The following is a 12,814-nucleotide window of genomic DNA, read 5'->3' as shown; positions in this document are numbered from 1 at the left end:
TATGTACACTTATTAGTAGGAACCCTAATAATAGCTCATATATCTGCCGAAGCTTTTGGAGAACTGCACTGGCGTTTCACTTACTATTTCTTCTCACAGTAAGCTTCCTCGCCGAATACTGGATAAAGCTCGGAACATTAAAATATTTTGTGACGTCAGTCTAACGAAGAATATATCGAAGCTAGACGTAGACTCAGTATTGTTACTACATTGCTTCGAGCACTGACCATATTCACTTTCGAAATGGCAACAAGAGCTGTAAAGCCATTAATTAAGTTATTATTGATCAACAATATTAATTAACTAAACTAATGATTGATTAACAAGTGCTATTCAATTAGGCAATGCATACCGCTGCTGTAGTAATGCGCTGCAGAAAGAAAGGCATTGTCTCCAGTGCAATGTCTGCAAAAATCTTGGTTATTCAGATTTGAGCACCTTGTATGTGCCTCAGCTACAAAAGCTTTTCTGTATCTGTATGCATGCGCCCGTTCATTTCAACGTCACTAACGAATGGAACAAATTCACTGTTTTCTGGGTAGCAAGACACCATTTCTTTCCTTGATCAACGGTTGCGGGCCAGTCATGCATGTTTAGTCTCCCCCCCCCCCCCCCCCCCTTCCCCGCTCACACAAATTTTCGGAACACGGCCGACTTTCTCTTAACCTGATCATGCTTATAAGAGAGAAGAAATGTATTGAGATTGACTATATTAATGTTTACTGTTCGCTACCCTGCACTACAGGGTCGGGGGAAAAGGGTTAGCAAGAAGGGAGAATGAGAGAAAGCACAAACAATCTTTCTTATTGTTTTTCATTCTCGTTAAGAAGAAAAATAATAGCAGACGTCGCATTCTCCCACGTGGCTCAAGTATTTATGAGTTATCTTGTTTCTTGCCGCCGAGTCACACTACAGACGATACCGTGCGATTCCAGTGCTGTGTGCGTGCTGTGTGTGCGTAACGACCGCGTTTTATTTTCAGGCCTATTGCTTAAGTGACGCGACATATCGTATCAGCCAACACACCAGACGTGACCTTGTGTGCAGCCGACTTAATCGGCACCCGACCGTAGGCAGCTTACGTTGCAGGTTACGCGACAAGAACGAAATCGTCGGCAATGTGTGATAGGTGACAATTCGTGGAGGTTGCGTATTATACAGCAGAGAAATTGTCTGGCGGCGAAGCCGCCAACAAGATTTGATTTCGCCTCACTTGATTACTCCTGAGAGGCCGTTCCCGTATACAGAGAGGAAAAAAGACAAGAAATGGTGATTGAAAGGGAAGTTTAATAGGTTTCATTACATCCTCACTGATTTGAATAAACTATATTTATTAATGGAGACGGGTTAGGTATGCAGTTGTTAGGTATGCATCGCATATTTGTTCTCTATATCAATTTGGTGTACCCCGTTGTTAAACGTGCAGTTCGGTACGCTAATTTAATTTAATTTAATTCATTATACCCTGAAGGCCTGTAAAGGCTTTACAGGGGGGAATGGGTTGCAAGTAATATCAGCAATTACATGAGAAAAATAATACAACATAAAAAGTACAATTTGACAAATAATTCGGCAGGAATACAATGAGTAGGGGAAAAAAGAAGCTGTTACAAAAAAAATACAAGATATGCAGGTACATGAAACCGCGTCATAGTAAGTAATGTTGTCTAAGACGTCACGAAACAAGGTATTATCGCTGATGGGCGCAATGTTTCACTGTAGTGACGTCCGAGGTACGAGTGACTTGGAAGATGTATTTGTGCAGCAGGAAGGACCGCGAACTTTGTAAGAATGGTTCGAACGAATTCGACGAGAGTTAAAACACAACTTAGGTGAGCACAAACATATTTCTGTATTACGGCCGCTTAATGGCCAATAAGGCTGCAACAAAATTTAGCTTAATTTCATTTAATCTAAGCAGCGAACCTGGTGCCTAGTGGCAGACAGACAGACGAGGAACCTCATCGATGGTCCTGAGAGGCTCCGATGCCCCTTTTCAGGGAGGTGATGAAGCCCAGTGTCGTTGATTTCTTTTCGTTTCCACAACTGTCTCTCCGGGTGCATCAAAACGTTTTCCGTCTCCTTGCGGCCACGGAGATGTCTCCAAATCTCCACGCTTCTTTAAGCGAGTTTATACACTTCCCATGACCGAGTTTCATAAAACGAAATTCTATATGTTTCACGTGTGGCGTGCCGCCGATACCACGCAGTTGGTATAGGATTCTATGGACCAGCCGGTCTGCCGGGACACGCGCCCAGTCTACGGGTCCCGGTAATTTCCCGTCTTCGCGCACACGCCGTGGCGCGGCCGACATTATTGCGGCTGGCTATCTCAGGTATTCGCGTTCCGTAAGCGTACAAGCAGATAGCGTTGCCTCCGCGAGCGTCTGTCAGTTGTCTCTACTCCCAGGGGAACCCGCTTTGGGTGACACACCTGGAAAGTGTCTCGGCTATGTATACAGCTCTGCATGCAATACGCAGGCAGACGGCCGTGTGGCGCTCTGAGTCGGGCGAAATGAGACATGGGAACGGGTCCTCCAGTGGGCGCTGCAAGAAGTGCTATAGAAACACGTTCTAATATTTTCAACTCTGAAGACAGATTAGGGATGTAATTACTCTTTTTTCCTTATTATTGACTGGTATGTTATACGAACTTGAAAACGACTTCTGTGAGTGCGTGTGCGTGCGTGCGTGCGTGTGTGTGTGTGTGTGTGTGTGTGTGTGTGTGTGTGTGTGTGTGTGTGTGTGTGTGTGTGTGTGTGTGTGTGTGTGTGTGTGTGTGTGTGTGTGTGTGTGTGTGTGTGTGTGTGTGTGTGTGTGTGTGTGTGTGTGTGTGAGCGCGCGGAGAATGCACCTAAATCTAAGCAAAAACGCTCGTGTACTTAGATTTGGGTGCACATTAAAGAACCCCACGCGGTCAAAATTATTTCGGAGTCCCCCACTACAGCGTAGTCGCATCGCGATTTTGGCACCTAAATTCTTGGGATTTAATATAATTTAAGAAAGTAACCGACTCCTAATGTTCCTTAACTGTCGCAAAAGAACAAAGTTTTTCTTCTTATAAATAGAGAGACGAAGTCGTAACAGCGCGTGGTAGCTGGCACGTTAGTGCTGCGCCATGCTCTTCGCGGGTGTTCTGCTGTTCTGTGACGAACGACGCGACGGTTCAGATCAAACTTGTGTCGACCTTCACAAATGCGGGCGGCAGTAATGTGCTTGAACCACTTCTATAAAGTTCCGCATGCATGCGACTCTGAGTGAATGTGAAGAGTATTAAATGCGGTGTGCGATTTGCGTAGCTAGGGTACAGGCAGGCGACCACCAGCGGTATACAGTTCGCTGCCACAGCTGTCGACAGCAGGCGCGGACTTTCGGACATTTCATAATAACGTCACATTGTATAGTGACGGCGAAGAACGGCACGTTGCCGATACTGTGAGTTACAAATTTTAACTCTTTATTGGACGAAATTGTTCCCAGCAAGAAAAACACTCAATTTGCACAACGATAGCGGCGATCAAAGTCGGCGATCGTCGAAAATCTGATCTGTGGTTCAAGCGCGTTGGCTTTTATACGTGACTCGTCGAACGTTCCAGCGTAATTGCTGGTGCCTTCCAGAAAGTGCTACACAATTTGCGTCGCGCATACAATCTGATTACACCAGGTTCGGCGACGATATAAACAGATAGAATCAACGATAACATTCGAGTAAGTACCAATCGTGCAGGTGCGTTTTGCGCTGAGCGATAACTTGTAAGTTGATAGCGAGAGAAATGCAGTCCCTGAGAAAAGGATACATAAGTACGTGTACTTATCGATAATAATAATAATAATAATAATAATAATAATAATAATAATAATAATAATAATAATAATAATAATAATAATAATAATAAAGTCTGCCTTGCACCTTGGAGTCTCAGACTAGCCTCCAGGTATAGCGTGTAGTTTCGGTACCCTGAACTGAGTGGAAAAACGGTAACACAGTTTTGTGTCTACTGTCCCGGAAAACGCCACTCACGAGGAACCGACACTGACAGCCAGGAAGCAACGAACATAACCACCACAACTACCTTCCACCTCCCCCTTTCCCGCCCGCATTTTTTTTTCCGAAGCTGGCAGCCTACAGTGTGCTGTGTGAGGTTTTGTCCAACATCTCTGATATATGTGTGCCAAACCACAGCGCCTTTCTAACCTCATGTCATTCCCCTACACGGAGATGAAGATATGCTGGCCTAACTACACCTTTTCGATAAGAAGTTCTCTGCCGTATTTTTTTTTCTGCAGCAAACAACTACATTGAGAAGCGTGTGATATCCAACGTTTTTATATACGGCTAATCTCTATTGACCTTCCTGGACTGTCTTCTATTGATTGCCATCGACTAACACGCAAGTGATATCACACAATTCGTTCAAAGGCAACGCATAGATTCAGAACTTAATCTTTCAGACTGATTAGCGACAGATTTTTAGTATCTTTTTTTCGTGTGAAACTGGTGGAAAATTGTACTAAATGCATACTTACATTGTATGTATGTATGTATGACGTAGTAGTTCTGCGGAAACCCGCAAGGTGGAGGGAAGTAATGAATAAAGGGAAAATCAGACATCCACCCGTTCGTAGCAATTGCTACAAAGGAAACCCATACGGGTTCCTCGAAAGAAAAGCCTCTTTGTTGAAGAAAAATTCGTCCTGGTCCGGGACTCGAACCCGGGAGCACCGCCTTTCCGGGGCAGCCGCTCTACCATGTCAGCTAACCAGGCGGGTGGCAGATGGTAGGGCGAAGTCGAATTTGTCGACAACACGAAGCAAAGGCAAGAGTTTGACGTAGTAGTTCTGCGGAAACCCGCAAGGTGTATGTATGTATGTATGTATGTATGTATGTATGTATGTATGTATGTATGTATGTATGTATGTATGTATGTATGTATGTATGTATGTATGTATGTATGTATGTATGTATGTATGTATGTATGTATGTATGTATGCATGTATGTATGTATGTATGCATGTATGCATGTATGCATGTATGTATGCATGTATGCATGTATGTATGTATGCATGTATGTATGTATGTATGTATGTATGTATGTATGTATGTATGTATGTATGTATGTATGTATGTATGTATGTATGTATGTATGTATGTATGTATGTATAAAGGGTAACGCGCCGGAATAACGTTTTGGATTCGTTGTATATAATGCATATATGTATATTCCAATAGAATATTTTTTTTCACGATGTCACGTGTAATCTGCTTCACGACTATAAATTCATAACAGGCTTTATCAAATGTCCTGCATTTTCTTTCCCTGCGATGACGTCATCGCGACGCTGCCAAAGCAGCAACGCGCCGACGTCCGTCAGTGCTTGTACCAGCTTTCTCCGTTTACTGCTTCATTCTTTGCCGACCATGCATACTGATGTTTTATTACGCTCACTGCATGAGATTTTCGCGAGATTCATCAGGGATTACCGAAACATTCAGCAAAATTTCATTCTTACTACTGCAGAATAAACTTATTCTTTCAAGATATCCGCGAGATGCTTCATTCTTAAATAATTTTAAATGTCAGATAGCCGGCCGTCCAGCGGGAATATTCCGATTCCGACGAGGCATTGAGGGAAGGGGGGGTCATAATGCATAGCGATTTCTATTCCAATGCTATTCCTTTTCGCGCTTCGTCAGTGGCAAGAGCGCTGCTCCGTCCCAGTTATCGCTGCCATCGGCCGACCATGAATGGTGGATGATAGGAATGGAATAGAATCGAGCCAATGAAATCGCTGCATTGTAAAGAACTCGCGCATCTTTTCAGATAGATAGATAGATAGATAGATAGATAGATAGATAGATAGATAGATAGATAGATAGATAGATAGATAGATAGATAGATAGATAGATAGATAGATAGATAGATAGATAGATAGATAGATAGATAGATAGATAGATCAAAATTCGCACCCTCACTCGAGTAATTAAAGATTTCGTTAGTTGATTAATCTCGTCTAATTATCGATAGTTTAATTGCGAATAAAAGTCTTCCTCGTACATTACGTCACTGATGGCAGAATACCATTGGTTGCGTCCTTGTATATTCTACATTCTGTTTTTAAGAACTTGCTGGCTAACGTTATCTGGGACACCCTCATCTCGGTTTACCCTACCCTTAGTCTACAAAGCAATTAATTTCTTAATTTCCAAAATGCTTCTTTTTCTCCAACCGTGCACCCGCATATTGTCTTATCCAGCGCTGTGATCATGTGGCACAGTGAGGGAGTGACAACTTTAATGCGCCACTGACTCGAAGAAACCGAAACGGTTACACGCTCGGCACGTTTGGCATTTCAGCCATAGGTCGCGGGCGAATAGTGAGAAATATGTGATAAAAAAAAAAAAACGCCGTGTACATCGTCGAAAGTCCAAAATCCGCACACTATGCAGTCGCACCCCCTCCTTTCTTTACTTTTTTTTTACCCACCACATTCCTTTCGAGTACACCGCGAATGACGTAGCTGCGCAGGTATACATCATCGTGCCAGAGAGACGTGATCCCCGCAGGAGTCTAAATGCTTACAAAAGAGGAAACGGGAGACGTCGATGGGCAATGAGTAAGAAGTGCATGCCTCGGCGGGTTTACTCACCCTATTGTCGATCGTTTCTGCCAACTCATAACGATATTGAAGAACATCACACGGTCGGCATGCGCGTTCGTGGGGGGCCACGCTATATGGACGTCCCGTAGGCTCACGGAAAGGCCGATTGCCCGATTCCCAGAGGGCAGCACCACACAGAAAAAAGGTTTTATCGCTCGTTGTCAGGGGACTGCCCTCACCGACAGCGATTGAGGAACATAATGAGCGAGACTGGTTGCAGCCGAGCCGATATAAGCGCGCGAGCGAGAAAGGCGCTGTAACCGTTGTATATTTTGCATAACTTATTAGTGAACCCGATGTAGCAAGTTGGATTGCGGAATTTCTTCCCTCTTTAATGACGTCGCGCGCAATTTATTTTCGTGCACATTGTGCCGCTGCGAGTGGACTGCGCGTGTTATGGCACGGATGTGTAGTCATGTTGCCACACAGGCCTGGACAATATTCCGTGAGATGAACTGGCAGTACCATTCGGTTCTTTCGGATATCTTTAACGGAATTCAAGACTTTTTATCACTGACAAGCGATGCCGCGCGGGCGCTGTCAGCGAATGGGCCACATAACAGCCCCCAACTTCAATATAGGCAGTATAGAGGCGTGTTCGCAACAAGCATTATGTCAAATATGCCGCAGCTTTGTATACATTCATGAATGAATTCTCGGGTTTTACGTGCCAAAACCACGATTTTATTATGAGGCACGCTGTATGGTGGAGGATTGCGGATTAATTTTGACCACCAGGGGATATTTAACGTGACCCCAATGCACGGGACCCGGGTGTTTTTGCATTCTAACCCCATCGAAATGCGGCCGCCGCGGCCGGGATTTGATCCCGCGACCTCGTGCTTAGCAGCGCAGCACCATAGCCGCTGAGACACCGCAGAAGGTAATGTATGCGCTCACTTCGTGGTGGTATAGGCGTTAGATAGCGTGCGTAGTTTGGTACGGAATGCGCCCTGAGAACGACCGTTGATAGCAGCCTGAAGCAACAGCGGAGGTTCAATCCTCTTATGTTTGCAGCCGCTCCAAAATGAGAATAATAAGATGTTTAATGACACTGTTTAAATGCTTGAATCGGCAGAATTCACACTTAGATTTCAGGCCAGAAACGGGACACGTAAGTGATACGGTAACAATGAGCTTATGGTTACCATTGTATTAAAAACTATTTCACCATCAAAAATGGTTATCAGGTGGTGATAATCAGCTGTGTTTGTCACATCCTGTCACTCACTCTCTCTCTCTCTCTCTCTCTCTCTCTCTCTCTCTCTCTCTCTCTCTCTCTCTCTCTGTTTTCGCTCCTGTGTTTTCCGTATCGCTCTCTGAGCTGCAGTTGTTCGCTCTCACGTGTTGTGATATTCCAGTGTCAGTTCAACTACCTGGGAAACCTCCGCTGAAAGGACTTTCGTGAGGACAATCGGGAAAACCGAACAATATGTGTCTGCCCTCGTCTTTTTCGGCCGCCTAATAGTGGACGAAGCACGACGAATACGAACAAGCCACCAAAGAAAGAAAGTCCACAGCACTTACGTGTTGTAGGTGCCGCGACCCATGGTGATACCAGATTCCTTCGATACGTTCCTAGTTGACGATTTTGTGGTCGGTGTTAGCCGGACTTGGCGAGGCCGCTTACTTCGAAACTTGGCGCGCGGCCGCGCACGTCATGCACGGACCTGGCAATTGTGGAACAGGACCGTTATGGGCGGAACGGTGCTGATGAGCGTCCCGTTACGGGACGCTTTCTTTCGGCCACTGTTTCGAACGGTGCGACTAACGGGCTTCCAGAAGGGAGGGAAAAACCTCTGGGACCATGCGCTTGCTATGAAAGGGTAAGAAAAGCATGATTGATCAAGAGAACTAGGCGTTTGCGTCGTGTGGGCCGGCCCGGCAGTCTGATACGTCGCCGTCAAGTGCCGCGCCTGTGCGGCTTTCTGTTATCGCGGCGGGCTCTCAACGGACTTCCAACGCCGATAAAAAGGGCCCAGACTACCGCTATATACGACCTTCTGTGGGAGAATACACGCACAGCGGAAAACACACCTGTGGTGCACCGGCATACGTACCTACGTGTGCGTGCGTCGGCCAAAGCACTGTATATTCAAAACCATCCTTCCGCTTCGCATCATCATCATCAGCCTATTTTATGTCCGCTGAAGGACGAAGGCCTCTCCCTGCGATCTCCAATTACCCATTTCCTGCGCCGAGCGATTCTAGCTAGCGCCTGCGAATTTCGTAATTTCATCACGCCACCTAGTGTTCTGCCCTTCTCGACTGCGCTTCCCTCCTCCTGGCACCCATTCTGTAACCCTAATGGTCCACTGGTTATCTAATCTACGCATTGAATGACCTGCCCAGCTCCATTTTTTCCTCTTATTGTCAAATAGAATATCGGCTATACCCGTTTGCTCTCTGATCCACACCGCTATCTTCCTGTCTTTTAACGTTATGTCTAACATTCTTTGTTCCATCGCTCTTTGCGCGGTCCTTGTTTTCAAGCTTCTTTGTCAGTCTCCAAGTTTCTGCCCCATATGTCAACACCGGTAGAATGCATTGATTGTACACCTTTCATTTTAATGATAAGGGTAAGCTTCCAGTCAGGATCTGACAACGTCTGCCGTATGCACTCCAACCCATTTTTATTCTTCTGTGAATTTCCTTCTCATGATCAGCGTTCCCTGTGAGTAATTGAACTATACATAAACCTGCTCCTTCACAAACTCTAAAGGCTGACTGGCGATTCCCATGCGCGGCTATTCATCATTATCTCTGTCTTCTGCATATTAATGTTCCCATCCATTCTTACACTCGCTCTGTAAAGGTCCTCAAGTATTTGTTGTAACTCGTCTCCAGTGTTGCTGAACAGGACCTTGTCATCTGCAAATCGAAGATTGCTGAGATGTCCGCCGTTGATCCTTACTCCTAAGCCTTCCCAGTTTAATAGCTAGAATAGTTCTTCCAAGCACGCAGTGAGTAGCATTGGAGACATTGCGTCTGCTTGTCTGACCCCTTTCTTTATAGGTATCTCCCTCTTGCGAAGAATTATGGTAGCTGTGGAATCTCTGTAGATATTTTCCAAGATATTTACGCAAGCAGCCTGTACTCCTTGGTTGAATATACTCCTTGATTACGTAATGTCTCTATGACTGGTGATAGCTCTACTGAATCAAATGTCTTTTCGTAATCTATGAAAGCCATGTAGAGAGGCTGATTGAACTCTGCGGATTCCTCGATTAGCTGATTAATGACATGAATGTTATACATTGTAGAGTATCCTTTCCTGCGGCAAAGTCCCGCGGCAATGTCGTGGGCCCTCTGGACAGCCTGGAGTTGAATGTTGAGATTGCTGCTCTTGAGAGAGTCCTGCCATTGTTCTTTCGTGATGGGTGGAGAGGCGTTAAGGGCTGGGCACAGCCAGAGCATCTGGTCAAAGGAGCATGAGTCATGACCACATTTGGGGCAAGACTGTGAGTGTTCAGAATCTATCCTGTGAAGAGACCGAGGAGTGGGATATGTACGGGTTTGCAGGAGTCTTAGTGTGGTAGCCTGGGGTTTGTTCAATTTGGGGTGAGGGGGTGGAAATGTCCTCCTGCCTAGTCGATAATGGGAAACAATTTCGTTGAATGTACTTAATGGATCTTTGTGGATGTTGACCTCGTTCCAAGCCTGGCTACCCGCGACAGCGCGGTGCGTGAAATCGCGCGCTCTCCGGTGGGCCTGCTCGTTAGGATTACATCCAAGCGGGTTAATTGAGCTATCTAGATGGGCTGGGAACCACGAGATTTGGTATCCTCCTTCGGTACTCTCCCTAGTCCTTTGAAGTGCTTTGATCACAATACTGTACGCCTGTTCAGATATGAGGGCGGACGAGAAGGATCTAACCGCTGTGCGCGAGTCTGAGAAGACGATAGCGGGAACTTTTGAGCTGTGAAAAGCCAGAGAGATCGCCGCTTCCTCCGCCACATGGGTAAACTTCGTATAAACAGAGGCTACATTGACCAGGTTGCCTCGCGCGTCTACCACCGAGACAGTGAACTTATCCCCACTGTCATATCTGGCAGCATTGACGAAGAGGGGGTCTAATTTCTGCTGATTGATCTTTTGAAGGATGGACTTGGCTCTCGTGACTCTTCTACCCTCGTTATGCACTGGGTGGATGTTTCGCGGGACGGGGTCAACCATGATGCGAGCTCTGGTTTCCCGGGTCAAGCTAACTTTGGTCGCCGGTTCATGTCTGGGTTGGATTCCTGCTTCTTCTAAAATCTTAATCCCTGGCTTAGTGGATGAAAGTCTCATTATCTGAGCCGCTCTGTGAGCTTCTATTAGCTCATCGATGGTGTTATGGAGTCCTAGCTCCAGCAGCTTCTCAGTGCTTGCGGACTGCGGAAGGCCGAGCACGCGCTTGAGGCCGGTTCTGATTAGGGAGTCGAGCTTGGCCTTTTCCGCTTTACCCCAATTAAGGTACGGCGCGATGTAGGTGACATGACTCAGGAAGAATGCCTGATAAGCTCTGAGCAAATTGTCCTCTTTAAGACCGCCTCTTCGATTTGAGACGCGGGCTACAAGTCTTAGGACATTACTACCCTGTCCAGTGAGCCTGTTGAGGGCCGTCGAGTTACAGCCCTTGGCATCAATGAGGAGACCTAGTATCTTGACCGAGTCCTTCCTCGGTATGGGATGCCCATTTTTAGCTCGAATTTCTACCGGCAGAGTTTCCAGAGGCGCAAGATTTCTGACCCCTTGTCTGGACTGGCGGTATAACAGTAGCTCTGATTTAGCGGGGGAGAGTTCAAGGCCCGTGTTTGAAAGAAAATCTTCGGTAGCCTCCAACGCGCTTTGTAACGAGTGTTCGAGCATGGCTAGCGATCCGCTCGGCGCCCAGATCGTAATATCGTCCGCATAAATGGCGTGACCCACGTTCGGGATTGCAGCGAGGCGAGTGGAGAGTTTGTGCATGGCTATATTAAATAAGAGTGGGGAGGAGCCTATATTTTTTTCAATTCTTTAACGTCTCCCTTTTTGTGGATTAGTATAATGTTTGCATTGTTTCATCTCTCTGGGACTTTTGAAGTCGGTAGACTCTTCGTACAGAGAGCCGCCGGTTTTTCAAGCACTCTGTCTCCTCCATCCTTGATAAAAACACTGTTATTCAATCTTCTCCTGCCGCTTTTCCCCGTTTCATGTCTTGCGAGACCCTTCTAACCTCATAGTTAGTTATAGGAATCTCTGAAACCTGTTCATTACTGCTTTGAATGGAGGTATCGTGGCTCCTCTGGGCACTGTACAGGTCAGCATAGAATTCTTTCGCTGCTTTTACTATATCTTCGAGATTGCTGATGATATTACCCTGCTTATATTTAAGTACATGCGTACATCTTGGTTTGTCATATGCCAAGTTTCATTCTCACATATTTCATGCTGCGTCCATTTTTACTGCTTCCTCCATCTTTCTCACGTTATAACTTCGAATATCCCTTACTTTCTCCTCGTTGATCAGTTTTTATATTTCCGCGAATTCTATCTTATCTCTTGAGTTGGACGCTTTCATTCTTCGTCGTTGCTTTATTAGGTCCTTTGTTACTTGGGAGAGCTTGCCTACTGGTTAAATTGGTGCCTTACCTCCCACTTCAATTGCTGCCTCTGAAGCTAGCCTAATTACGGCTTCATTCATTATATCTATGTCATCTTCGTCGTTCTGTTCTAAGGCTGCATATTTGTTTGCAAGTAGCAGCCTGAATCTGTCTGCTTTTACCCTTACTGCGTCTAAGTTGGCCTGTTTCTTCCTGACCAATTTTACTCTTTCTCTCTTCAAATTGAGGTGGATGCTACACCTCACCAACCTATGATCACTGCACTTTACCTAACTCTTCAACATCCTTCACTATGCTGGGATCGGTAGAAAATATGAAGTCTATTTCATTTCTTGTTTCACCATTAGGGCTTTACCAGGTCCACTTTCTGCTGCTTTCTGAAAGTGTTCATTATTCGCAGTTTATTCTTTTCCGCGAATTCTACCAGCATCTCACCTCTAGCGTTCCTGCAATCGACGCCGTAGTTTCCAATTGGTTGTTCAGCAGCCTGCTTTTTCCCCACTTTTGCATTGAAGTCGCCCATTAGTACAGTATACTGAGCATGCACTTTTCTCATGGCTAATTCAACA

The 12,814-nt window shown here is 45.6% G+C and overlaps 2 protein-coding genes across 4 annotated transcripts in view; one reads left to right on the top strand and one right to left on the bottom strand.

Annotated features, from left to right (window-relative positions):
• The window catches only part of LOC142582730 (uncharacterized), an 85,697-nt gene extending 76,916 nt beyond the window's left edge, over positions 1-8,781 (bottom strand). The window contains exon 1 of one of the 2 annotated variants that reach the window (XM_075692728.1): positions 8,188-8,781. In XM_075692728.1, coding sequence (XP_075548843.1) covers positions 8,188-8,210 — 23 coding nt within the window. In that variant the 5' untranslated portion in view covers positions 8,211-8,781. Of the gene's footprint in view, positions 1-6,648; positions 6,747-8,187 lie in introns of those variants that run through there. The other variant, XM_075692729.1, reaches the window with a different exon arrangement.
• Positions 1-12,814, top strand: part of LOC142582729 (carnitine O-palmitoyltransferase 1, liver isoform-like) — a 137,736-nt gene that overhangs the window by 66,324 nt on the left and 58,598 nt on the right. The window lies entirely within an intron of this gene.

The sequence above is a fragment of the Dermacentor variabilis genome, chromosome 5 (genome assembly GCF_050947875.1).
Source record: "Dermacentor variabilis isolate Ectoservices chromosome 5, ASM5094787v1, whole genome shotgun sequence".
Taxonomy (NCBI): domain Eukaryota; kingdom Metazoa; phylum Arthropoda; class Arachnida; order Ixodida; family Ixodidae; genus Dermacentor; species Dermacentor variabilis.
This window is presented reverse-complemented; position numbering and strand designations above follow the sequence as displayed.